The sequence below is a fragment of the Salmo trutta genome, chromosome 30, assembly GCF_901001165.1.
Source record: "Salmo trutta chromosome 30, fSalTru1.1, whole genome shotgun sequence".
NCBI lineage: Eukaryota > Metazoa > Chordata > Actinopteri > Salmoniformes > Salmonidae > Salmo > Salmo trutta.
The window spans coordinates 33,095,018-33,121,145 of NC_042986.1; the positions used below are offsets into that span (position 1 = coordinate 33,095,018).

At 43.1% G+C, this 26,128-nt stretch overlaps 1 protein-coding gene across 2 annotated transcripts; it reads right to left on the bottom strand.

Annotated features, from left to right (window-relative positions):
- Window positions 1–509: 509 nt before the first annotated feature.
- top1b (DNA topoisomerase Ib) lies at window positions 510–26,112 on the bottom strand. Of its 2 annotated transcripts, XM_029723885.1 has the most exons (22): window positions 25,981–26,112; window positions 25,654–25,678; window positions 22,694–22,784; window positions 15,922–16,054; window positions 15,618–15,676; window positions 15,351–15,467; window positions 15,006–15,096; window positions 14,842–14,930; window positions 14,278–14,393; window positions 14,016–14,137; window positions 13,683–13,691; window positions 11,165–11,287; window positions 10,850–11,037; window positions 9,248–9,392; window positions 7,840–7,983; window positions 7,482–7,667; window positions 6,685–6,753; window positions 5,125–5,239; window positions 4,715–4,842; window positions 4,442–4,536; window positions 4,071–4,220; window positions 510–2,006 (listed from the first exon to the last, which is right to left on the bottom strand). In XM_029723885.1, the coding sequence occupies exons 1-22, from the start codon at window positions 26,011–26,013 to the stop codon at window positions 1,904–1,906; spliced, it is 2,331 nt and encodes a 776-aa protein (XP_029579745.1). In that variant the 5' UTR covers window positions 26,014–26,112; the 3' UTR covers window positions 510–1,903. The 2 variants fall into 2 exon arrangements, with proteins under 2 accessions (XP_029579745.1, XP_029579746.1); XM_029723886.1 differs by lacking the exon at window positions 13,683–13,691.
- Between the last annotated feature and the right edge of the window lie 16 nt (window positions 26,113–26,128).

The window sequence follows — 26,128 nt, forward strand, 5'->3', positions numbered from 1 at the left end:
GACAATGTCATGTGTTGAGTTGTGATTTCATTTCACTTTTCTTTCTGAGTGTACACATAGACCCATAAACAGGACAGGTCACCACAGCAGGAATACACAGCACAGACAGAAACTGTAGAGCCAACACAACACACAACAGCACAGCACCCAACCCTGTTCCCTCCAAAAGGACATAAGATCATTGAGAATTGTATTGCGACCACCACCCTGACTGGCCACTGTTAATTATCTGACAGGATTACATTTCTCTCTCTCTCTAAATGTATTGTGTGTTCTGATACACTATCCCATTGTGCTGTATTTTGGATTCAAGTCATTCAGAAACTTGAATATAAGCTTGATGAACAATATGAATTTGGCTGTGTATAACCCCAGTACATCACTGCCATAATGGGTCCTGTAGTTAATGATTGATCTTATTCATGTCAAATATCTTCCAGCAGTTGATGTTTTAGTCATTACATAAGAAAACTTAACTTTAATATATCAGGGAAAGAAAGCAGTAGAAATGATGAGATGTATGTTTTATTCTCAAATAATCTACAAAGGCAAAAATTAGCAAACAACAAACAAACTAAATGGCTAAAGAATGGTTAAAGGGTTATTAAGAAAGGCTATTGACTAGGTACATTAATGCTAAATAAGTGCTTAGTGGTAATAATGCTAATTGAATAATGTTACGTAAATGCTTATTTACATGAAACAATCATTTCATAGAGGACATATTTCTTCCACATTGTTTACAGCAGTATAAAAAAAGAAACACCCTCAAATCTTTAATTAATGATAGATCTTTATGTAACAGTTGTTTTTGTTTTTATTTTTGGCAAAACCCATATCCCTCACACATTTCTATTTTTCTCCTTTTAAAAGAGCAAGCAGTCATTTGTATCTACACAAAACAGGCACCAAAACAATACATTTTTATATAGCCATTTCTTCAAGTAACATACAGTGGAATCGTTTTCATTCAGCAAAACGTGTGAAAAGATATCTATCTACAGGTAGGGAGGCCTGGTGACAACACGAAGGATACACATCTTACAAAATACACAATAACATACCAGTACATACTGAAAACAGACAAGAAATATATACATCCCTGAAATAAACAGCAAAATGAAACCAATGAAAAACATTCACATTCTATGTGCTAGAATTACACGAGCATATTGCTCGGTTGTTTCCTAGTCATCATCATCATCCATTATAAACATCATCCTCATATTCTTCTCCTCACTCTTCATACAGATTTCAAAGTTCATAAATGATAAAATATGGTGCACTCATTCACAATTAAACACATGCACGCACGCACGCACGCACGCACACACACACACACACACACACCATACCACTGCTCTGTCTCTTTTCACAAGGTGTGAAGGTGCAGCTCGTTAGGGAATTCTTTGATTAATTCATGAATATTTCAAAATATAGAATTTATCAATATATTTGATGACTAAGATATTGGAGCATAAATCAATAGAAAAAGCAGGCATTTACAGTTCTTCTATTAGCTAGCTGAAATCACAGAAGCTGATAAGGTTGAAAGGTCAAGTTAACATGTTTTGGTCAAACACACTACTATACTTTGCACTGCATTAAGACTCAGGGAGTGATCCCTGTTTGAATACTTGGCCAATGCACTATTTTATTCTTCATCACTGATTAGCATATGATTGGATTCGTGTAAGCAAGGTTTCTACCATACTGCTTTAACCTATCAGATCTGCGTTCAATTCAAGGGAGAAAGGAAGGATACAGTACATGCTTCAAACAGGACCCTGGTCAATCGCTAAGAATGATCCCCATTTTACATGGTGGAATCAATCACATGAACTACACATACTTCTAAAATTAAACAATAATAAAATGGAGGGATAAAATGACAGAACAGGATCTAAAACTCATAGTCCTCTTCAGCCATGTCGATGGCCCAGGCAAATTTCTCCCTCTGGGTTTTGTTGTAAATCTTCTCCATGGGAACGTCCCATTTCTTAACCCTGCATAGGAGAGGAGGAGAGGAGGAGAGAAGGAGAGCAGGGCATTAGGAGAGAGAACTAAAGACAGAGGAGGGAAAGCAAACAAAAGTATTGGGACAGTGACACATAAATATCCTACCCCCAAGTCATGTTAATAACAGGGAAGGGTATGATATTTGTGTGTCTGTAACGTTCTCCCTCATCATTATTCCCAATTCATTCAGGATTATCTGTAATCATGGTAGCACCCACATTAATGTAGAAGTGTTCAGAAACATACTCTAATCTTATCTACAATAAAAGTGACTTCTAAATGACAGAATACTTTATTTACCATTAATTTCTATTAGGCACAAAATAATCTGAAACACAACCAAAACAAACAGCAAATGCATCCAACAAATGTATAAAGTCACAAGCTTGGTGTAGTCATTGCGTGCTAGGAATATGGGACCAAATACTAAACATGTGACTACTTTAATATACATATAAGTGAATCTGTCCCAATACTTTTGGTCCCCTAAAATGGGGGATCTATGCACAAAAAGTGCTGCAAATTCTAAACGGTTCACCCGATATGAATGAAAATACCCTCAAATGAAAGCTGTCAGTCTGCACTTTAACCTCATAGTCATTGTATAATTTCAAATCCAGAGCCAAAACAACAACAAAAATTGTCACTGTCCCAATATGTTTGTAGCTCACTGTATTTAAATCACTCACACTCTCAATCTCTGACACTGACTGTACAAAGACAGTTGTCTTTTATATTAATGTTTTTTCCTTTTATCATTGAAGATTACATAAAAAAATCTATTGATCATGTAAGAGTGTGTGGATGGAGGGCCCTCTGTCTTGGCCCTCCACTGATCCAGCAGCAGTAAGCTATTTGGTGTGGTGTACTGTACTTAAGTTAAAATACTTTAAAGTACTACTTAAGTTGTTTTTGGGGGAATCTGTACTTTACTTTACTATTCATATATTAGTCAACTTTTACTTTTACTCATTCCTAAAGAAACAACATTTCTAAAGAAAATATGTACTTTTTACTCCCATACATTTCCCCTGACACCAAAAAGTACTTGTTACAGTTCAAATGCTCAGGCAGGACAGAATTATGGTCCAATTCACACACCTATCAACCATCCCTACTATCTCTGATCTGGTGGACTCACAAAAAAATATATACTGTGTTTGTGTTTTGAGTGTTCCATTGTCTGTCCGTAAAAAATACAAAAGAAAATTGTGCCATCTGGTTTGCTTAATAATTTGATGTATAGAATTTTACTTTTCACATTTGTTTCATGTTTCAAGTTGAATACTTGCTCCACCACTGTACTTAAGTACATTTAAAACCTGATACTCTTAGAATTGTACTCAAGTAGTATTTTACTGGGTGACATTCACTTTTACCTGACTCATTTTCTATTAAGCTATCTTTCCTTTTACTCAAGTATGAGAATTGAGTACTTTTCCCACAACTGGCTATTTGTCCCGGGAGGCCCCGTCACATTGCCTCGACATGTGGAGGAAGAGCTCTGTGAGGGGACGCTCTCTGGTCCTACAAACAAACCCTATTGTTCCTCACGCTCACACACTTTTCCTTCTCACCCTTTCGTTCTCTTCTTCACTCTGCTTTCCCACAATGCACAAGCATTTCCTGCCTTCTGTCACCATTGGCGACCACTAGTGACCCTACCACTACCCCCCACCCACCCAAGACACACACGCACCCCCGCCTATGAAAATATTACATGTAGTTACCCTTATGTCTGACTTACGTATGTAACTACTTTAGTAACAAATATATTCCTCAGTTTGTACCTAGTAACGTCAGACATTACTTACTTACTTATCGTGTAATTACAAGATAAATTAACTACATGGTATCTGTGATAATTGTGAAGTAAAATGTAATCCACTCTATGTAATGTGATCATTCCCCTTTCTGCCTGCCTGCCTGCCTGCCTGCCATGCCACAGAGATGTAATCATTCCCCTGTCTGTCTGTCTGTCTGTCTGTCTGTCTGTCTGTCTGTCTGTCTGTCTGTCTGTCTGTCTGTCTGTCTGTCTGTCTGTCTGTTACCATGCCACAGAGATGCGTGGGTCCAGGTAGTTGAGTTTGGAGGTTCCCAGGGCGATCTGCTTGTTCTCCTCTCTGTCTGTGGCCTGCATCTGTAGCTTCATCAGCTGTTCCTCTATCCTCTGGACTGCTTTCCTCTTCACCTCCACCATCCTGAGGACACCACACAAGTCACTGATTAGTTGACTGATCGATCACTAGTTCTACCAAATCGGATTGGAGTAAGAAATTTGTAGAAACTTCCACCTATCTGCCGGCAAGGTGAGTCTATTGTCATTTGTATGCAGCACAAAGTATGTAGGGGAAGGGGCTAGCTAGGGGTTGACTTGGCATGGGGCCCTAGTCTGGTGTTGTTTCAGTAGAGCTGTACTCACTTTTTACTTCGGTCATCATGTGAGGCCTTGTGCTCTGTCTTGGCCCCCTTCAGCTGTTTCCTGGTGGCCCACAGCTGCTTCTGCTTCTCATCTATCTGAGAGCATTAAACACACACACACACACACACACACACACACACACACACACACACACACACACACACACACACACACACACACGGTCATTACTGTGTATACTATGTGGGTAATGTGACAGCAAAAATATACATTTCAGTGCAAGTGGACAATAGAGACATTCTATTCTACTGTTACCTTGGTTTGCAGGTTCTGCATGGACTTCTCAAAGGTCTTGGGTGCAGCCCTCTGGTGGTTGCACAGTATAGCCACAGCCCGGTTGGCTCTGTTGTAGGACAGGATCTTAGCAGGAATGCTCTCATCCGCTGGAGACACACACAGATACAGTGTTTACCATGCACTTTTCAAGGAAATATCTGGTCAATTGTGTAGGCTACCGCAACATAAACTTGAACCAAAAATTGCACACTGTTTGCTGCTGCCAATGTGATCTTTATTAAAGCTAGTAACACAGCAACAATAACATTTGCCCCGACATCAGGTTAGTAGAAGCAAACAGTGGGCAGACAACTTCATCCACTATTGGCTAGTGGACCTGTCACTCATGGGAGCAGTGTGTGTGATTGGCTGTGTGTGCTGTCACTCACGGCTGGTGAGCTCTTTGAGCTGCTGCTGCAGGGTGATGGAGGCATTGTACGTACGGAACACTTTGGCCGTCAGCCCGTCCATCAACTCCTGTAGGTGCTTATTCAGAATAGAGGTCTAGAGAAGAGGAGGAAGAGAAGGAACAGAGAAAGATATCAAGGCAGGGGGATAGAGAGGAGAGTTTAGGGGAGATGAGGGAGAAAGAGAGAGGTGCGTTTAGGGGAGATTAGCGAGAGAGAGGGTGAGAAAGGTGAGTTTAGGGGAGATTAGCGAGAGAGAGGGTGAGGGAGGTAAGTTTAGAGGAGATGAGGGAGAGAGAGAGGGAGGTGAGTTTAGTGGAGATGGAGGAGAGGGAGGTGAGTTTAGATGAGATGAGAGGGAGACGGAGGTGAGTTTAAGGAAGATGAGGGAGAGAGGGGGGTGAGTTTAGGGAAGATGAGGGAGAGAGAGAGAAGGAGGCAAGTTTAGATGAGATGAGGGAGGTGAGTTTAGGGGAGATGTGGGAGAGAGGGAGAGGTAGGTGAGTTTAGATGAGATGGGGGAAGAGAGGGAGGGAGGGAGGTGAGTTTAGAGGAGATGGGGGAGAGAGATAGAGAGGTAGGTGAGCTTAGGGGAGATGGGGAAAGAGGGGGGTGAGTTTAGGGAAGATGGGGGAGAGAGAGAGATGGAGGCGAGTTTAGATGAGATGAGGGAGGTGAGTTTAGGGGAGATGGGGGAAGAGAGGGAGGGAGGTGAGTTTAGAGGAGATTGGAGAGAGAGAGAGAGAGGTAGGTGAGCTTAGGGGAGATGGGGGAGAGGTAGGTGAGTTTAGGGGAGATGGGGGAAGAGAGGGAGGGAGGTGAGTTTAGGGGAGATGGGGGAAGAGAGGGAGGGAGGTGAGTTTAGAGGAGATTGGAGAGAGAGAGAGAGAGGTAGGTGAGCTTAGGGGAGATGTGAGAGAGGTAGGTGAGTTTAGGGGAGATGGGGGAAGAGAGGGAGGGAGGTGAGTTTAGAGGAGATTGGAGAGAGAGAGAGAGGTAGGTGAGCTTAGGGGAGATGGGGGAGAGGTAGGGGAGATGAGGGAGAGGTAGGTGAGTTTAGGGGAGATGGGGGAGAGGTTGAGGAGATGGGGGAGAGGGAGAGGTAGGTGAGTTTAGATGAGATGGGGGAGAGGTTGGGGAGATGGGGGAGATGAGGGAGAGGTAGGTGAGTTTAGATGAGATGGGGGAGAGAGCGGTGAGTTTAGGGGAGATGGGAGAGAGAGGGGGGTGAGTTTAGAGGAGATGGGGAGAGAGCGGTGAGTTTAGGGGAGATGGGAGAGAGAGGGGGGTGAGTTTAGAGGAGATGGGGAGAGAGCGGTGTGTTTAGGGGAGATGGGAGAGAGAGGGGGGTGAGTTTAGAGGAGATGGGGAGAGAGCGGTGAGTTTAGGGGAGATGGGAGAGAGAGGGGGGTGAGTTTAGAGGAGATGGGGAGAGAGGGAGAGCACATTTGAGACACTGATGTAAGACCTGTTTTATATTTGACTATTAGCCCTCAGTTCCTTCATTCACCCAGTATTAAGACCATAGGTTGTCTCTCTTACATTGAGTCTGTCGAAGAGGTCGTCCTCAGGCTGCTTATTCTCCAAGAACAGCTGCAGGTTCTTAAACACCTGAGATAGAACACACAGGTTCATTTAAGAAGGAGTCTTGACATGTTTTATTCTTTATAAAATACACCAGTATTCTAGTACATTTGACTTTTAGGTTTAGATAAATAACCGTGACCAGGCTGGTGATCTAGTTATTCTCTTAGATGTAATGTCTGATTCCTGCCAGATGAGGGTGCCGTCATTGAGCAGGGTGTGTGTGTGTGTGTGTGTGTGTGTCCATGCCAGTAATAGCAGGAAACAGACCTCCCCCAGAGGCAGAGCAGACGGAAAGCACTTTAGGCCTGGATCACCTGTCTGTACAAACATCCTCCGAGCAGTGTGTGTCCAAACACACACACACACACACACAGGCAGGTGTGTGCACACAGGCAGATCATTAGAACATGACGAACACACGCTCCAGACATCTGTTAAATGCTCGCCCAACACGGACTAGACCACCCGATCAAATGGAAAGGATGAAATCTTAAACATCCCTTTAATTCTTAATCAATATCCTATTCTCTCCTTCCTCTTCTCTCCTCTGCCCTCCTCTCTTCTCCGTCTGTCCACCCTCTCCTCCACTCCTCCCCCTCTTCTCAATCTCTTCTATGTTCCCCCTCCTCTCTTCTCCATCTGTCCACCCTCTCCTCCACTCCTCCCCCTCTTCTCAATCTCTTCTATGTTCCCCCTCCTCTATCTGTCCCCTCTCTCCTCCACTCCTCCCCCCTTTTCCCTCCTCTCCTCACCCTCTTCTCCACAGGCATCTTGTTGTAGTATCTGATGGAGTCTTTTCCCAGGAAGTCAAACTCCACCACGTACTCCTGGTCGTCCATCTTGGGGTACAGCTTGATGTGTTCCACCCTCAGGGAGCAGCAGCCAACCGTATCAGCCGTCTCCCCCTCCTCCTTCTCATTCCCCGCCCTCAAGGCCAGCTATGGGACACACAGGACGGAGGGCAGAGGTTGTGTTTGAGCATCCTCGAGTATTTAGGTATCCAACTTCAATCGAAAAGGCTTGGAGTGGTGAAAGCAGAAGGGCAGTATCCTTGCTCTCAACAATCCAGTCACAGCTAATAGATGTACTGTAACGTGTAATTCCCCTCACCTTGTCTATGAAGTAGAGAGCCACAGCTCTCTGTCTGACCCGCATCTCTTTAGACTTCCAGTCCTCTCTGTACTGGGCCCTCAGGCGGTCCACACACTTCTTCAGCCTCCGGGCCGTCTCATACTTCTGCCAGTCCTTCTCGCCCTACACACAGGCAGACACGGAACAGAGACAGACACGAACAGAGACAGACACGGGACAGAGACAGACACGGGACAGAGACAGAACAGAGACAGAACAGAGACGGAACAGAGACAGACATGAACAGAGGCAGACACAGAACAGAGACAGACACAGAACAGAGACAGACACGGGACAGAGACAGACACGGGACAGAGACAGAACAGAGACAGAACAGAGACGGAACAGAGACAGACATGAACAGAGGCAGACACAGAACAGAGACAGACACAGAACAGAGACAGACACGGGACAGAGACAGACACGGGACAGAGACAGACACGGAACAGAGACAGACACGGAACAGAGACAGACACGGAACAGAGACAGACACGAACAGAGACAGACACGGAACAGAGACAGACACGGGACAGAGACAGACACGGAACAGAGACAGACACGGGACAGAGGCAGACACGGAACAGAGACAGACACGAACAGAGACAGACACGGAACAGAGACAGACACGGGACAGAGACAGACACGGAACAGAGACAGACACGGGACAGAGGCAGACACAGAACAGAGACAGACACGGAACAGAGGCAGACACGGAACAGAGACAGACACGGAACAGAGACAGACACGGAACAGAGACAGACACGGAACAGAGACAGACACGGGACAGAGACAGACACGAACAGAGACAGACACGGAACAGAGGCAGACACGGAACAGAGGCAGACACGGAACAGAGGCAGACACGGAACAGAGACAGACACGGAACAGAGACAGACACGGAACAGAGACAGACACGGAACAGAGACAGACACGGGACAGAGACAGACACGGGACAGAGACAGACACGGGACAGAGACAGACACGGGACAGAGACAGACACGGAACAGAGACAGACACGGAACAGAGACAGACACGGAACAGAGACAGACACGGGACAGAGACAGACACGGGACAGAGACAGACACGGGACAGAGACAGACACGAACAGAGACAGACATGGGACAGAGACAGACAGACAGACAGGTTACATCAGAGTGAGTGATAAGGGAGTGAGGGACTCCTTTAGTAACCTCCTTTAGTTGATGTTAGGGTGAGAGGGTCATGGTTAGGAGTTAGATCTTAGAGTTACCTTGATTCTGGAGCTGAAGTAAATGTACTTGTTGGGGTTAGGAGTGAGGAGGTTAAAGGTTGTCATTACCTTGATTCTGGAGCTGAAGTAAATGTACTTGTTGGGGTTAGGAGTGAGGAGGTTAAAGGTTGTCATTACCTTGATTCTGGAACTGGGGTTGAGCATGATGTACTTAATAGAACCCTGGATGTTCTCAGTCCACGACACCAGCCATGTGACCTTGTTGTCATGACGAACCTCCTTCCAGCGCGTGCCCTGGGGCGGCTTGGGGTGCTTGGAGTCTCTGAGGAGAAGAGGAGAGGGGCAGAGAGAAGGTTTGAAGAAGAATAAAGCAATACCTTGGATCAAAGAGACCGAATGAGACAACTTGGGAAAGAGGGGCTGAGAGATGTAGTGTTTTAGCTGGTCTAAGGGGTAGGCCTGGTCCACGTGGGTTCACCCCAAATCCTTTAGGGCTTGAGGTCTTCAGACCTCTCGTAAAGCATGGGATGGTATACTGAGGTTCCTCAAAGGAGTAAGGCTTCAATTGTGTTCAAAAATCAAAGCTGATCCTGTTTTGACATTTCCTCTCCTGTGTACAACTATTACAAGACCGGGGTGAAAAACACAACAAAACGACGCCAAGCTGAGCAGGTAGATGGCCAGCTTGTCCTTTTATTGTTTCCACCACCGGACTGGGCTCGAAGCGACACACACATGCGTGCGCATGCACGCACATGCACACACGAACACACACTCACAAACACACATACACACACACACAACTGAGCCTGGGGCTACACAGACAGAGAGATGGCCTTTGACACAGACGGACACACACATAAACAACCATATGGCATGTTTAGGACCATCACACACACAAACACAAACCATGCACGGAAACTAGAAGAGCCAGGACAGGACAGAGCCAGGACAGGACAGCAAGCAAAGATACTTTTTACCCTGGATAAAAATAGCTGCAGCAATCACAACAAGGCAGATATGGAGAGGGAGATAAGAGGGGGGAGGGAGGGAGGCATACAGAGGAAGGAGGGAGAAGGGGGGGACAGACATACAGATGAGGGAGGGAGAAGGGAAGAGAGGCACAGACATACAGCAGGGAGAGGAGGGATAAGGGAGAAGGGGGAGGGATAAGAGAGAGAACAGAGGAACATAACAATAGGGCAGAGGGGTGGAGGACTCTTTTACATAAATAACTCTTTTACAATAAGAAATCCCGTCACCGTAGAAAAAAAGTGTGATGTCAGGAACATAAAACTCCCACAACATGTTCTCTTCTCACGAGACATAGGTTCACACCCTTACACATGAAGCCGATAGAATCCATACAGTAGCAGGCACAACTTGGCAAGCAATTCAATGTGATTGTTACAAGCCTCAATAGCTTACCACTCAAATATGTAGTGGTATACAGGGACCTCTTGTGGTAGGAACACAAAACTTCACATTTATCATGAACTTGGTGATCCATTGAATTTTTTTATTTTTTTATTTAACTAGGCAAGTCAGTTTAGAACAAATTCTTATTTACAATGACAGCCTAGGAACAGTGGGTTAACTGCCTTGTTCAGGGGCAGAACAACAGATTTTTACCTTGTCAGCTCGGGGATTTGATCTAGCAACCTCTCGGTAACTGGCCCAACGCTCTAACCACTTGGCTACCTTTCTACCAAGAATCCCTCACAATGCTCATTCATCACCCTCTTTCCAACTGATGATGATGAAGATGGGGAGACTCACTTGCTGCAGTTGATAATGATGTCTTCAGGGCGGATGCGGCGTTTCAGCATGCCCATCTTTGGGTGGTCCCCACGCCCCCGGAACAGACCGGGAGGCTCGATGCGGAAGTTTCCAATTCGCTCCTTATGGTTGTCCATCACACAGAAACCATACTCCTGGAGGATACGCTCATTCTCCTCTTTGATTTTCTAGAAAACGTTGGAATAACATTGGAGAACGTTGGAGGGTGTGTGAGTTGTAGACGTGTGTACTGTATGTGTACTGTATGTGTGTCTGTGTGTGCGCGCGTGTGCACATGTTGGTTCAGGGCCTCACCAGTTTCTCATCTTTGGACATCTGTTTCCGGGCCTCTGATTGGGCCTTGAAGTACTCGCTCATCTCCGTGAAGTTACACTTGTTTATATCTGTGATCTTTGACTTCTCCTCCGATGTCATTTCCTGGGGTTAAAGGACAGAATGGAGTTTTATTTATACAGGGGATGAACTGAGACCGAGGTCTCATTTGCAGTAGAGCCCTGTTTTCAATACAAAGAAAAAACATGCGCATTAACAAAAACAATCACAATTAACATTTAAAAGATCAGAAATCTATTTTTTTAATGGCCCAAGAGGCACTACAACATTCATTCCAACAGTTTTTTGTAAATTGTTCCACATAAGGTGCAGCATATCTGAAGTGTAACGTAATTCATTGACATAGTTTTAGAATTAGTAATTCTATAAGAGATCAAAGATGTCAGATAAATTGGAAATATTTGCATTAACGCTTTATAGATAATTAACATAAAATGCTGCTCTCTTCTGGCGGTTAAAGAGGCCCAACCTACTTCTAGATATCAGGAACAGTGGTGAGTTTTAAAACCAGAGCAAGTAATGAACCTCAGGGCACAATGATATACAGCATCCAAGTGTGGACGCTGCAGCATGCATGTAAATAACACCCCCATAATCCAATACACACATAAAGGTAAAGGTAGCCTGCCCTTTCCCACCTGGACAAAAGGAACACTTATGTGAGAATGCTATTCATTGACTACAGCTCAGCGGGTAGCAAAACATCTGACACGCTGATCCTCAACACTGGAGCTCCCCAGGGGTGCGTGCTCAGTCCCTCCTGTACTCCCTGTTCACCCACGACTGCATGGCCAGGCACGACTCCAACACCATCATTAAGTTTGCAGACGACACAACAGTGGTAGGCCTGATCACCGACAACAACGAGACAGCCTATAGGGAGGAGGTCAGAGACCTGTCTGGGTGGTGCCAGAATAACAACCTATCCCTCAACGTAACCAAGACTAAGGAGATGATTGTGGACTACAGGAAAAGGAGGACCGAGCATGCCCCCATTCTCATCGACGGGTCTGTAGTGGAGCAGGTTGAGAGCTGCAAGTTCCTTGGTGTCCACATCAACAACAAACTAGAATGGTCCAAACACACCAAGAAAGTCGTGAAGAGGGCACGACAAAGCCTATTCCCCCTCAGGAAACTAAAAAGATCTGGCATGGGTCCTGAGATCCTCAAAAGGTTCTACAGCTGCAACATCGAGAGCATCCTGACTGGTTGCATCATTGCCTGGTACGGCAATTTCTTGGCCTCCGACCGCAAGGCACTACAGAGTATAGTGCATACGGCCCAGTACATCACTGGGGCAAAGCTGCCTGCCATCCAGGACCTCTACACCAGGCGGTGTCAGAGGAAGGCCCTAAAAATTGTCAAAGACCCCAGCCACCCCAGTCATAGACTGTTCTCTCTACTACCGCATGGCAAGCGGTACCGGAGTGCCAAGTCTAGGACAAAAAGGCTTCTCAACAGTTTTTACTTCCAAGCTATAAGACTCCTGAACAGGTAATCAAATGGCTACCCGGACTATTTGCATTGTGTGCCCCCCCCCCCCCCCACCCCAACCCCTCTTTTACGCTGCTGCTACTCTCTGTTTATCATATATGCATAGTCACTTTAACTATACATTCATGTACATACTACCTCAATTGGGCCGACCAACCAGTGCTCCCGCACATTGGCTAACCGGGCTATCTCCATTGTGTCCCACCCACCACCCGCCAACCCCTCTTTTACGCTACTGCTACTCTCTGTTCATCATATATGCATAGTCACTTTAACCATATCTACATGTACATACTACCTCAATCAGCCTGACTAACCGGTGCCTGTATGTAGCCTAGCTACTGTTATAGCCTCGCTACTTTTATAGCCTCAATACTGTATATAGCCTCGCTACTGTTATTTTTCACTGTCTTTTTACTGTTGTTTTATTTCTTTACCTACCTATTGTTCACCTAATACCTTTTTTACAATATTGGTTAGAGCCTGTAAGTAAGAATTTCACTTTGATTTGATGTGGTTTGAACCATTTTCTTTCAAATAACAGATGATAAACAGGCTTTGTTTCTGTATGTCACGACACCTACGGAAGGTGGCGCCCCTCCTCACCCGGGCGGCGGTCCTCGTCGCCGGCTTACTTGCTGCCACCGATCCTCTGTTTTCAATACTGTTAGTTAGGTCTAGGTTAGGCACGCACCTGTTTTGTATTAGTTGTTAGTAGGGGGGGTATTTAGGCTAGCTAGGTAGGTTTATGTTTTGTGCGGGATTGTTTTTGTCAGGGCTCTTGTTTGGAAGTGAGGGTCTGTGTTTTTCCTCTGCCCGTGTTTTACGTGGAGTTTATATTGGGCTGCGTCCCTGCATTATGTTTGGAGAGGGTGGTGCGTTTTATTTATACGCCCTGCCCGACCGTGCTTGTATTTTTTCGTGTGGATATATTAAAGAAGTATTCACGGAAGTATTCACGGTCTCCTGCTGTCTTGAGCCATACCTTGTGACACTGTAAAAGAAAACTATTTTAAACTTCAACTTTCTTACCAGCTCAGATGTGTTTTGAAAGACAACTTGTCATCTAGCCATATACCAATATATTTATAATAAGGAACTAGTTCAGACTAGTAATTTTATAGTAATTTAGATATAAATTATGTAGTCTACAGAAGAGCATATCTTTTGTTTTGTTAGCATTCAGCACCAACTTAAGATCAGAAAGTGTCTTCTGCAGTAGCAGAATTTGAAAATGCTTGGCCAATAGTAGGTGCAAACACAGTATTCCATGGGGCATAACTCAACTAATATCTGTCTGAGCGTTCCATGTACCTACCTTCCTCCAGTCCTTGTAGAAGTTCTTCCTAAACATTTCCTTGGTTGTGTACTCATGGTCCAGCATCTTAGCAAAGAAGGTAGCCACCTCCTCTGCAGGGGCACTTAGTCTCAGGAGCTTACCTGGTGCGGGGGGGGGGGCATAGAAAGATTGAGCACATAAAATATGACTTGTCTTTCGGAGAGACTTGGTGATATCATCATATCAAAAATATTATCTAACCACCTAAACATAAAGTGTGAATCTATATGGACTCACTCACCATCGTAGAAAAACCTGACATGGCCAGGTAGGGGTTCATATGGAGGAGCAAGAACAGGTCCCTTGTGTTCCAGAAACTTCCATTTGGAGCCATCCGTAGATCTCTCCTCCTCCCACCTAAAATGGATGGATGACAAAATGTGTATGAGAGAAATAACAAGTAAACAGTAGAAGGACTGTAGATTATTTTTTTTTGAGTACCCACAACTATTTTGTGATTGTATCTGCAGGAATCAACCAATCCTCCCAAACATCTCACCATTTAGTGATTGTATCTGCAGGAATCAACCAATCCTCCCAAACATCTCACCATTTAGTGATTGTATCTGCAGGAATAAACCAATCCTCCCAAACATCTCACCATTTTGTGATTGTATCTGTAGGAATCAACCAATCCTCCCAAACATCTCACCATTTTGTGATTGTATCTGTAGGAATCAACCAATCCTCCCAAACATCTCACCATTTAGTGATTGTATCTGCAGGAATCAACCAATCCTCCCAAACATCTCACCATTTTGTGATTGTATCTGTAGGAATCAACCAATCCTCCCAAACATCTCACCATTTCCACTTCTCCTCTGTTTCCTTCTTGGCTTTCTTGCCATCTGCTCCTGCTTTCTTGTCTTTTGTCTTCTTCTTGGGTTTTATGTCCTGAACGAGACAAAATGAGTGTGAACAAGGGTAAGGAAAGAGAGTGTCCAACCTCAGCTGAAAACCTCAACTCACCTCTTCCTCCTCCTCATCTTCATATTCCTGCTTTCTCTTCTTTGCCTTCTTGCCATTCTCTGTCTTGATCTTTTGGGGCTTGTATTCAAATCTGAACAAAATACAACCATCAGATTAAACATGAAACATTTCATTAATCACTTTCATTAAAAAGAATCATTAATTAACAATTTATATGCAGCGTACGTACTATTTATGTGTGAGTATGCACACATAAGTGTTAGTGTTTTTGTATTAGTTTCTAATCTGTTTGTCTTCCTGATTGGCTCAACAGGCATGGCTAGCAAACCTTGACATACTGCACCCAGATGTAATAAGGAGCCTTAGAATGTTGTGGATACTCACTCCTCCTCATCTCTCTCTCTCTTCAGAGTCTTGTTGTGTTTGGGAGAGGGGTACAAGCCGTTGTCCTCCTCTGGTTCACTCTTAATGGCAGGAGGGCTGGGGCTGTTCCACATCTCCCTGTAGGACACATTACAGTGTTAAAGGTACAATCCGTAGATATTCTTAAAATGTACAATATCTGCCTTCTACACCCATAGTTGTTTACACTACTACTTGTAGTAACGATTAAAAATAAAATAGAACAGTCAATTCTATATTCCCATTTACCTCGCATGCCCGTTTTCTTTCTCCTTCTTGGGCTTGCCTTCAACATGGGAGGATTTGACCTGCGAGAAACAGACAAACTGGCTGGGAATTGTACCTTTTCTGATAGACCCTCTATACCCCTCAAACTCAACTGTGGACCTCAAAGCCAGTTCCACTGCATGTTTTCATTGTTCCCCTCTAATCACAAACATATTTAGACCTGGGACACCAGGTGGGTGCAATTAATTATAAGGTAGAACAGAAAAGCAGCTGGCTCCGGACCTCATAGGGTTGAATAACCCTGCTCTATACGGAGAAAACAAACCTTCTCCTCTCTTCTCTTCTCTTTGTCTTTCTCCTTCTGTTTCTCCCTGTGCCTGTCGACACTCCCGTCGCTGTGCTTCAACCTCTCCTTCTCCTTGTCTCTGTGCTTCTTCTCAGAGTGCTCCCTGTGTTCACTGAGAGATGGACAACACATGAGAGGTCAGGGGTTAGGGGTCAATGGACAGGGGTCAGACACAGGAAAGCTACATAAACACAAATTATTCAGGCCACAGAGAGCTCCAATATTAAATACAGACTACAACACACAACCTGGATGAACACAGAACAAATCAAAGAAGGCAGAAAAGGGACAAGTCAACTTAATAAAGACTTAAAATGTAGATTGCAAATGCAGGGCTTAGATTGTTTTGTCTACAGATTTCTGTTTCTCTGAATAGACTACACAATTGACGAGGCAAGTAGCCTTGTAGTTTTTGAACTTTTGTAGGCTTTTTGAATGGTCTTCAATGGCAAAAAACATAGTGCAACAGTCTTCTGCGCAAAAACTTAATGAAAGGCATTTGATATAATTTATTGATATAAGGTGCATTTGGAAAGTGTTCAGACCCCTTGAATTTTTCCACATTTTGTTACGTTACAGCCTTATTCTAAAATTAATGAAATTGTTTTTTTTACCCCTCATCAATCTACACACAATACCCCATAATGACAAAGCAAAAACTGTTTTTTAAATGTTTTATTTGCAAATGTATTAAAAGTTTAAAAAATGTGAATATCACATTTACATAAGTATTCAGACCCTTTACTCAGTACTTTGTCGAAGCACCTTTGGCAGCGATTACAAGCTTGGCACACCTGTATTTGGAGAGTTTCTCCCATTCTTCTCTGCAGATCCTCTCAACCTCTGTCAGGTTGGATGGGGAGCATCACTGCACATCTATTTTCAGGTCTCTCCAGAGATGTTCGATCAGGTTTTCATCAAGGATCTCTTTGTCCTAGATTTTCATCAAGGATCTCTTTGTCCTATCATCTTTCCCTCGATCCAGACTACCACCATGCTTCACCGTAGGGATGGTGCCAGGTTTCCTCCAGATGTGATGCTTAGCATTCAGGCCAAAGAGTTCAACCTTGGTTTCATCAAACCAGAGAATTTTGTTTCTCATGGTCTGAGAGTCCTTTAGGTGCCTTTTGGCAAACTCCAAGTGGGCTATCATTTGCCTTTTACTGAGGAGTGGCTTCCGTTTTGGCCACTCTATCATAAAGGCCTGATTGGTGGAGTGCTGTAGAGATTGTTGTCCTTCTGGAAGGTTCTCCTATCTCCACAGAGGAACTCTGGAGCTCTGTCAGTGTGACCATTGGGTTCTTGGTCACCTCCCTGACCAAGGCCCTTCTCCCCTGATTGCTCAGTTTGGCCGGGCGCCCAGCTCTAGGAAGAGTCTTGGTGGTTTCAAACTTCTTCCATTTAAGAATGGTGGAGGCCACTGTGTTCTTGGGGACCTTCAATGCTGCAGAATTGTTTTAGTACCCTTCCCCAGATCTGTGCCTCGACACAATCCTATCTTAGACCTCTAAGGACAATTCCTTGGACCTCGTGGCTTGGTTTTTGCTCTGACCTGCATTGTCAACTGTGGGACCTTATATAGACAGGTGTGTGTCCAATCAATTGAATTTACCACAGGTGGACTCCAATCAAGTTGTAGAAACATCTCAAGGATTATCTATGGAAACAGGATGCACCTGAGCTTAATTTCGAGTCTCATCGCAAAGGGTCTGAATACTTATGTAAATATGTATTATTTTAAATTATTTTGTATAAATTTGCAAAAAATAAAAAAACTGTTTTCGCTTTGTCATTATGGGGTATTGTGTGTAGATTGATAAGGGGAAAAAACAACTTCTTCAACTTAAGAATAAGGCTGTAACGTAACAAAATGTAGAAAAAGTCAAGTGGTCTGAACATATTCTGAATGCATCTTACATGACCACATTTTCATGAATAGTATTATATAATCCTCAAGCACATTCATAAGACCAGAGACATGAACAAGGATGACGTATGAAACGCATCACTTGCACACAGTATTACTGACTGAAACTATAGCCATTCTTTGTCACAGACAACATTCAAACTCTCTCAGACAAATTTCCCAAGGTATTTGCTATAAATGATAATGTGTCCTCAGTGAACTTACATAGACACATATGAGCTAAATAAATACACAAATCCCAGTTATCCTCAAAAACTCTTAAAAGCATGATTTTCTTTATTTAGCATTACTGCCCAGACATAACCTCAAAAGCATAAGACCCACATTGTGCCAAATACCAACTGAAAAATGTTGTCAAAACAAGTACAAGTGGGAACACTTTGTTTCAGAGAGGGTACTCATGCCTATGGATGTTAGCAGAGAGCGAGAGAGTGAGAGAGTGGGGTAGTGAGAGATAGGGGCGGTAGAGAGAGGGGGAGAGAGAGGGAGCGAGACGGGGGTAGAGAGAGAGAAATAGAGAGAGAGAGGGGTAGAGAGACGGAGAAAGAGAAAGAGAGAGGGGTAAAGAGAAAGGGAGAAAGAGAAAGAGAGGGGGTAGGGAAAGAGGGAGAGTGAGATACAAAAGTAATTTCTGTGCATTAAAATCATGCATTGATGTCCTAGATGTCCTAGAGAACTAGGTAGAAGACATACAGTACCTTCAGAAAGTATTCAAACCTCCTGACTTATTCCACATTTTGTTGTGTTACAGCCTGAATTAAATATCACACACAATACCCCATAATGACAAAGTGAAAACATGTTTTTAGAAATGTTAGCAAATCTAATGAAAATGAAATACAGAAACATATCATTTACATTAGGATTCACACCCCTGTGTCAATACTTTGCAGACACACCTTTGGCAGTGATTACAGCTGTGAGTATTTTTGAGTAAGTCTCTAAGAGCTTTGTTAACATGGATTGTACAATATTTGCACATTATTCTTTGTAAAATTCTTCAAGCTCTGTCAAGTTGATTGTTGATCATTGTTAGACTGCCATTTTCAAGTCTTCCCATAGATTTTCATGCCGATTTAAGTCAAAACTGTAACTACGTCAGTAACATTCAATGTCATATTGGTAAGCAACTCCAGTGTAGATTTGGCCTGGTGTTTTAGGTTATTGTCCTGCTGAAAGATGAATTAGTCTCCCAGTCTGTTGGAAAGCAGACTGAACCAGGTTTTCCTTTAGAATTTTGACTGTGCTTATAGCTGTATGTTTATTTTTATCCCCAAAAAACTCCCTAGTCCTTTCCGATGACAAGCATACCCATAACATGATGCAGGCACCACCATGCTTGAAAATATGAAGACTGGCACTCAGTGATGTATTGTGTTGGATTTGCCCCAAACATAACGCTTTGTATTCAGGGCAAAAAGTGTATTTCTTTGCTATATATTTTGCAGTATTACTTAAGTTCCTTCTTGCAAACAGGATGCATGTTTTGGAATATTTTTTATTCTGTACAAGCTTCCTTCTTTTCGTTCTTTCATTTAGGTTAGTATTGTGGAGTAACTACAATGTTATTGATCCATCCTCAGTTTTCTCATATCACAACCATTAAACTCTGTGTTTTAAAATCACCATTGGCTCATGGTGAAATCCCTGAGCAGTGTCCTTCCTCTCTGAGTTAGGAAGGACGCCTCTATCTATGTAGTGACTGGGTGTATTGATACACCACCCAAAGCTTAATGAATAACTTCACCATGCTCAAATGGATATTCAGCATCTGCTTTTTAATTATTTGTTTTACACATCTACTAATCGGTGCCCTTCTTTGCGAGGCATTGAAAAACCTCTCTGGTCTTTGTGATTGAACCTGTGCTTGAAATTCACTATTCGATTGAGGGACCTTACAGTTAATTGTATGTGTGGGGTAGAGATGGGGCAGTCACTGCCATAACAAGTGTAGATCAGTGACTCAGAAGAAAGCCATTAAGAGGGTTTGTGCTCAGGCTATAATGAAAGAAGGCAGGTGCGTGGGAGAGAATATACCTGTAGAGTTAACAAGGTACTCACACTCAAAACCACGAAAAGGAATAACCCAAGGAGGACGACATGCAAAAAGAATATAATTAATTTAATCCATGCTTGAAAGAATACAATACCCCACTGCCAGGTCTCTGACCTCCTCCCTATAGGCTGTCTCATCGTTGTCGGTGATCAGGCCTACCAGCGTTGTGTTGTCGGCAAACTTAATGATGGTGTTGGAGTCGTGCTTGGCCACGCAGTCGTGGGTGAACAAGGAGTACAGGAAGGGACTAAGCACCCACCCCTGAGGAGCCCCCGTGTTGAGAATCAGCATGGCAGTTGTTGCCTACTCTTACCACATGGGGGCGGCCCGTCAGGAAGTCCAGGATCCAGTTGCAGAGGGAGGTGTTTAGTCCCAGGGTCCTTAGCTTAGTGATGAGCTTCGTGGGCACTATGGTGTTGAACGCTAAGCTGTAGTTAATGAACAGCATTCTCACATAGGTGTTCCTTTTGTCCTTTTGTTGATCAGCACTGATGAAGGCATAAGGCCGAAACGTATGCTATGTTCCTTTTTTATTTTATTTAGCATCTTGCACTTTCACTTTTTGTATTCTTTCGAGCATGGATTAAATTAATTATATTATTTAGTACTTTGAGTACCGTTTGTTCAGTGACACACAATGTCAATATAATCAATTTTAAATTCAGGCTGTAACTCAACATAATGTGGAAAAAGTCAAGGGGTGTCAATAGTTTCTGAAGCAGTGGAGGCTCCTCAGAGGAGGAAGGGGAGAAACATCCCTCTCAGTGAATTTCAAAAAAATAGAAATAGTTATCCTTTTTAAAACTTTACTAAATACATTCACGTCACCAAATAATTGAATAAAACACACTGTTTTGCAATGAAGGTCTAAAGTAGCCTCAACAGCACTCTGTTGGGTAGCACCATGGTGTAGCGGAGGACAGCTAGTGAACAGCTAGTTTCCGTTCTGCTCTGGGTACATTGACTTCAATACAAAACCTAGAAGGCTTGTGGTTCTGACCCTCTTCCATAGACTTACACAGTAATTGTGACAACTTCCGGAGGACGTCCTCCAACCTATCAGAGCACTTGCAGCATAAATTGACATGTTGTCCACCGAATCAAAGGATCAGAGAATGAATCTAGTACTGAATGCATAAGCTACAGCTAGCTAGCCCTACAGTGCATAAAATGTTGTGAGTGGTTGACTCAAAGAGAGAGAAAGACAATAGCTGAACAGTTTTGAACAAATTCCATTCTTAAAAAATTAAGAAGAAGCAGCTACCTACAGAAGCCATATTTCATTGTATTTTTTTCCCCCACTTTCACTTATTTAGCTAACCAATACATCTCAAAATAGCCTGCGGGTAGGGCTGTTGGGCCAGTAACCGAAAGGTTGCTGAATCGAATCCCCGAGCTGACAAGATAAAAATCTGTCGTTCTGCTCCTGAGCAAGGCAGTTAACCCACTGTTCCCCGGGTGCCGATGACGTGGATGTAGATTAAGGCAGCTCGCACCCACCTCTCTGAAGACACATTTCAGTTGAATGCATTCTGTTGTATAACTGACCTGGTATCCCCCTTTCCCATCCAGCTAGTTTAGCCTACTCAAAAACCTGGCTCAAACAGAGAGGTATGCTATGTTAGCTAGCTGGTTCTGACTATCCAACACTGGAACTCTTCCAATTCAAAGTAAGCTTTTGATTTGATAAATTTATTGCCACTGGGGCCTGACGGTGTAACTGCTAAACTGCTTGCTGTACACTGTACTGTGTGATTGTAGTGGGTTAGTTCTAGTAGCTATGTTGATTATGTCAGTAGCTAATATGGTGACTATTATGTAGGTTGTGTGTAGCGGTTTGCATTCATGAAGGTTTGGCTTGTTAATTTTTGCCTTGTCACAGACTGGTGATGTGAAGGGCACTGAAGTCCACAACCGAAGGGAAAAGGTGAGAGGAAGAGAGAGCATAGATGCGATAAGGAATTATACAACAATCAAAGGGATCATGCTGTTTGTATGTGGCTGCTATGAAAGTAAACCGTGTTTGCGTGTGATCAGGGGCGTATTCATTCTGCCGATTCTGTTGAAAAACATTTCTCAAATGGAACGAAACGGGGATAAACACACCTGAATTTGTACAATAGAAACTTTCGTTTGGAACTGTTGGAATAATGATTACACCCTAGATCAGCTAGATGCTGGCAAGAGTGTGCAAGGCAGTATTGAATGTGTCAATGTCTGTCACCTTGATTACTCAAAAATAAATTGACCGCACCTATGTTGTAAACTTTCATCCATAGGCTAGGTTGTAGCAACCTCATGATGAATATAGGGAACATTTGAGTATCATGTAGTAGCCTAAACTTATCGATGTTACACTGAGCTGGGAAAATGAAATATGAATGATAGTCATCCAATATGTTGTAATAAGGCCATGCTCATAAAACAAAAATGTCCTCCCTCATCTTAAACGGCACCAACCGCCACTGTTCTGAGGCATAGTACAACAGCACAGAGACAGCATAGGGGCAGCATAATAAATTAAGATATACTGTTGAATGATGTAATGTGGTGTTGTCGTATGGTCTTGTACAACACAAAGAATTATGGTCAGCAATGGCAGTATACTCAGAACTCTCCCACAGACCAAATGAAAAGGGAAATGAGAAGGAAGGCGAGATGGAGAACAAGACGGAAAGACTTCTGAGAAACCCTCAGCGGGATGGAGATGACTGACAAAAGGAAAGAAAAAGTGAGAGAGAGAAAGAGAGGAGGGGAGAGGAACATACCTGTTGCTGTGCTTGGCTTTCTCTCTCTCCTTGTCTTTCTTGTGTTCTTTGCGCCTGTGCTCTTTATGCTTGTCCTTGTGTTTGTGAGCGTCTGGGACAAAGTTAGAGATTGACTTGTTTAGTAGAGATCCACCAGACAATAGGAACTGTAACAGCACAGTGTAATCTGATCACTTTGTGGCCCTCGGTGGCACAGTGTATGGATACGCTAATGTCTTCAGCGTCACATAGTAATGAATACAAACTGCAGGTTCAACAAATAGAATCACTTCTCATACCGCAAGGGTGTTCAATATTAAACATCAAACTGCCACATTTTCTTTCAAATTAGTTGGCTGGATTATTAAATTACTGTGTAGTTACTTTGTAATTACACCACAATTAAAAGCATAAACGGTATCGTACCATTTAATGTGAAGAATGACCTGTAAAATCAAGTACAGAAACAGGACTGGGTAATTGAAAGTCAAAACCACCCTTGCATATCTCTCCCTACCTGTCTAAACTCAAAATTAGATCCCACGGGGAGTGTCAAAGAGAAAAAAAGTGGGTCCAGGGGAGTGTGGATGGGAGGGAGGTTCAGACATCTAGGTGGGTCTACTTTCCTACAATGGAGGCCGCATATCTCTGTTTTTAAGACCAAAACATGAGATCCATACTGCTGCTGCCCTGTCTCAACACGCACCCCAGACATCTAGACCTGAACCACCCACACACACATGCCTGCACGTTCTCTGTTGATAGTAGCATCACAACTGGCTGGGTCTTGTGAGACACACGTTGAACTCACATGTAACCCTAGACCTAAGGTCAGTGGTGTAGTGGAGGGTAAACACATACAACGTTGTTTACGCACCTTTTTTTATTTGGGATGATTGTTTACACACCTTTTGCGGAAAAGTGCATTGAAAGTATAGGGAGCGTTACTTCTGTAATCCAGTCTTGCAATCAGCATTTACCACTACATCACTGTCTAAGGTAAAATCTTAAATCAGAGGTCTTCAACCTTTTCTTGACCAGGGACCCCAGGCCATGCAAACAGGCTGTCACGGCTGTCGTATAAAGTGGACCAAAATGCAGCGAGAGTCTGTATACTCATCTTCTTTTTATTTGGCAGAAATAAGGAAAACCAAAACAAACGTATACAAAAACACCGACGACAAACAGTCCTGTAAGGCATACAGCTGTACACGAAACAACTACCCACAAAAACCCATGAAAAAACACCCCTACTAAATAGGACCTTCAATTAGAGGCAACGAAGAACAGCTGCCTCCAATTGAAGGTCAAAACAATAAACTAGACATAGAAATAGAAAAAATAGAAAATAGAACATAGAAATACAAAACATAGAACACAACCCAAAAAACCCCCGACAACACAAAACAAACACACCCCTGCCACGTCCTGACCAAACTACAACAACAAATAACCTATTTTACTGGTCAGGACGTGACACAGGCAACCCAGGGACCCCCATCATGTCTTATCATGAAGTAAATTATAATGGCAAGAAGTAATCGAAAATGTACAATTAATAGTTTTTAATTGTTTTGACCTCCCCACATTATAACTGGAAGAGGAAGTGTACATGTCAAGAAAGCTTACCAGCAGCCAGTGGCACTTTTCAAAGCGGGTGCTTTTTCAAAGCCTATGTCAGATACTCCAGTGAGTGTAATTAGCTCAATATTAGGAGTAGAGAAATAAAGTTTACATAAGAAATAATATATTCTCCTCTTTTCTACTGTAGGTTTGTAATTCAAAATGTTTTTATTCTGTTGTTGCAAGCGATATTCATGAAAATATTTCAATAAAAACATTTATTTTCGCAGACCCTCTGCAGTACCATGGCGAACTCCTATGGGGCCGCAGACCCCAGGTTGAATACCCCTGTCTTAAATGATAGCATACCCCTTTCCTCTAGTGGTGCACAATAGTCTATGTGTCGCTGGTGAGAAGTAGTGCACTAGATTAAGAATAACAGGTTATAATTTGAGACAGTCTATGATTCCTTAATAAGTTAAATTTGGGCCATCTCTTTTGGGTGATTGTCATTTTTTAAATCTCCCCTGAACAAAAGTGGGAAAAACTTCCAATTAGTGGTGGCTTTGTCAGAGGGTGGGCCCATATAACTGTCAGTCTTGAGCTTGAACGTCACCTTGTGGCGTCCCTCTGTTATGGCAGTTAAATAACTGGTAGGGGGTTATTGTCATAGGAAACAATTATATGCTCCCAGGTCCATATCTGTCCCATTTCCATGACTGTTTAATTATTTTACTAATGAAATGTTGAGTTGTCAAAGGTGTGTGCACTTGACTCCCCCCTTTTTAAATATATGTTATTACAGTATTATTGTGCTGGCAGAATTCCAGTATAATTTCTGAAAACCATGTCCAAAGTTGACTAACAAATGCAACAAGCTATAACAACATTTAAAACATATACTTGTAATAAAGCAACTATCTTTGACAGATGAAATGTAGTGGCAGTAATGCCTGCAGCGATTGTACCAGGAGCCATGGGGTGGGAGAGGCCGATGAACTCCCAGCTCTAGCCTCCATATCACGGCCAACTGTTCTATCAGTGCTCGGCGCACTGGCTGCTAGACAGAGAAAAAGAAAATGGCGCAGAGACTAAGTCCTAAACCCCCATTTCACTACTTTCGGCTCAAAAATTATACATTGTTGCACCACAACATCAACAAACAATGGTCTATTTGAGAAACACGGTGTAAAGCGCTGCCAGAATTTCCCCTCAGATCGCAATATTATATATCGAAAGGGTAATTTTGAGGCCCTCTTTTTGAACAATAGACACAAGAGAGTGGAGGAGAAGGGACTTAGTCTCTGGGACGCCATTTCTGTCCTTTAAAAACTAACAGGAGTAGACGAATGAAGATAGGGACTTGATCACAAGCAAAACCATTATCAATATTTTTTTTGCCGTTAAAAACAACTTACCATTGGCTCGAGACCCAGAATTGACCTGCAAAATGTAAAAAATATATTAAATTAATGTTTATATTTTCTGAATGCCGGTAGAAAGGAGAATGTCAAGTTTCATACAGGGAAATATGAGAAATTCTACACAAAGCCCAGCGATCGCTTGTGATATTTATAACAAAGTTGCTACTTGAAAGACAACTAATGCAACTTGTTAACATTGCATGGATACAATCGATAGGCTATCACATTAATGTGATTTTATCATTATCTAGTCAGCCAAACCAACTGTCACATAATGCAAATAACCAGCTACCTACATCTCGTTCAGCATAATAACACTACCTGCGAGTCTCTTTCACCGTGATCCCCGCTCATTGTCTTGTAATGCCAAATACACAAGTCAGAGATGCCCAAGGTAAGAAGATGAGGTTGACAGAGTAGTCTGGATAGACTGTGGAATGGAGTCGTTGCGCACTGGGCTAAGTCCGAA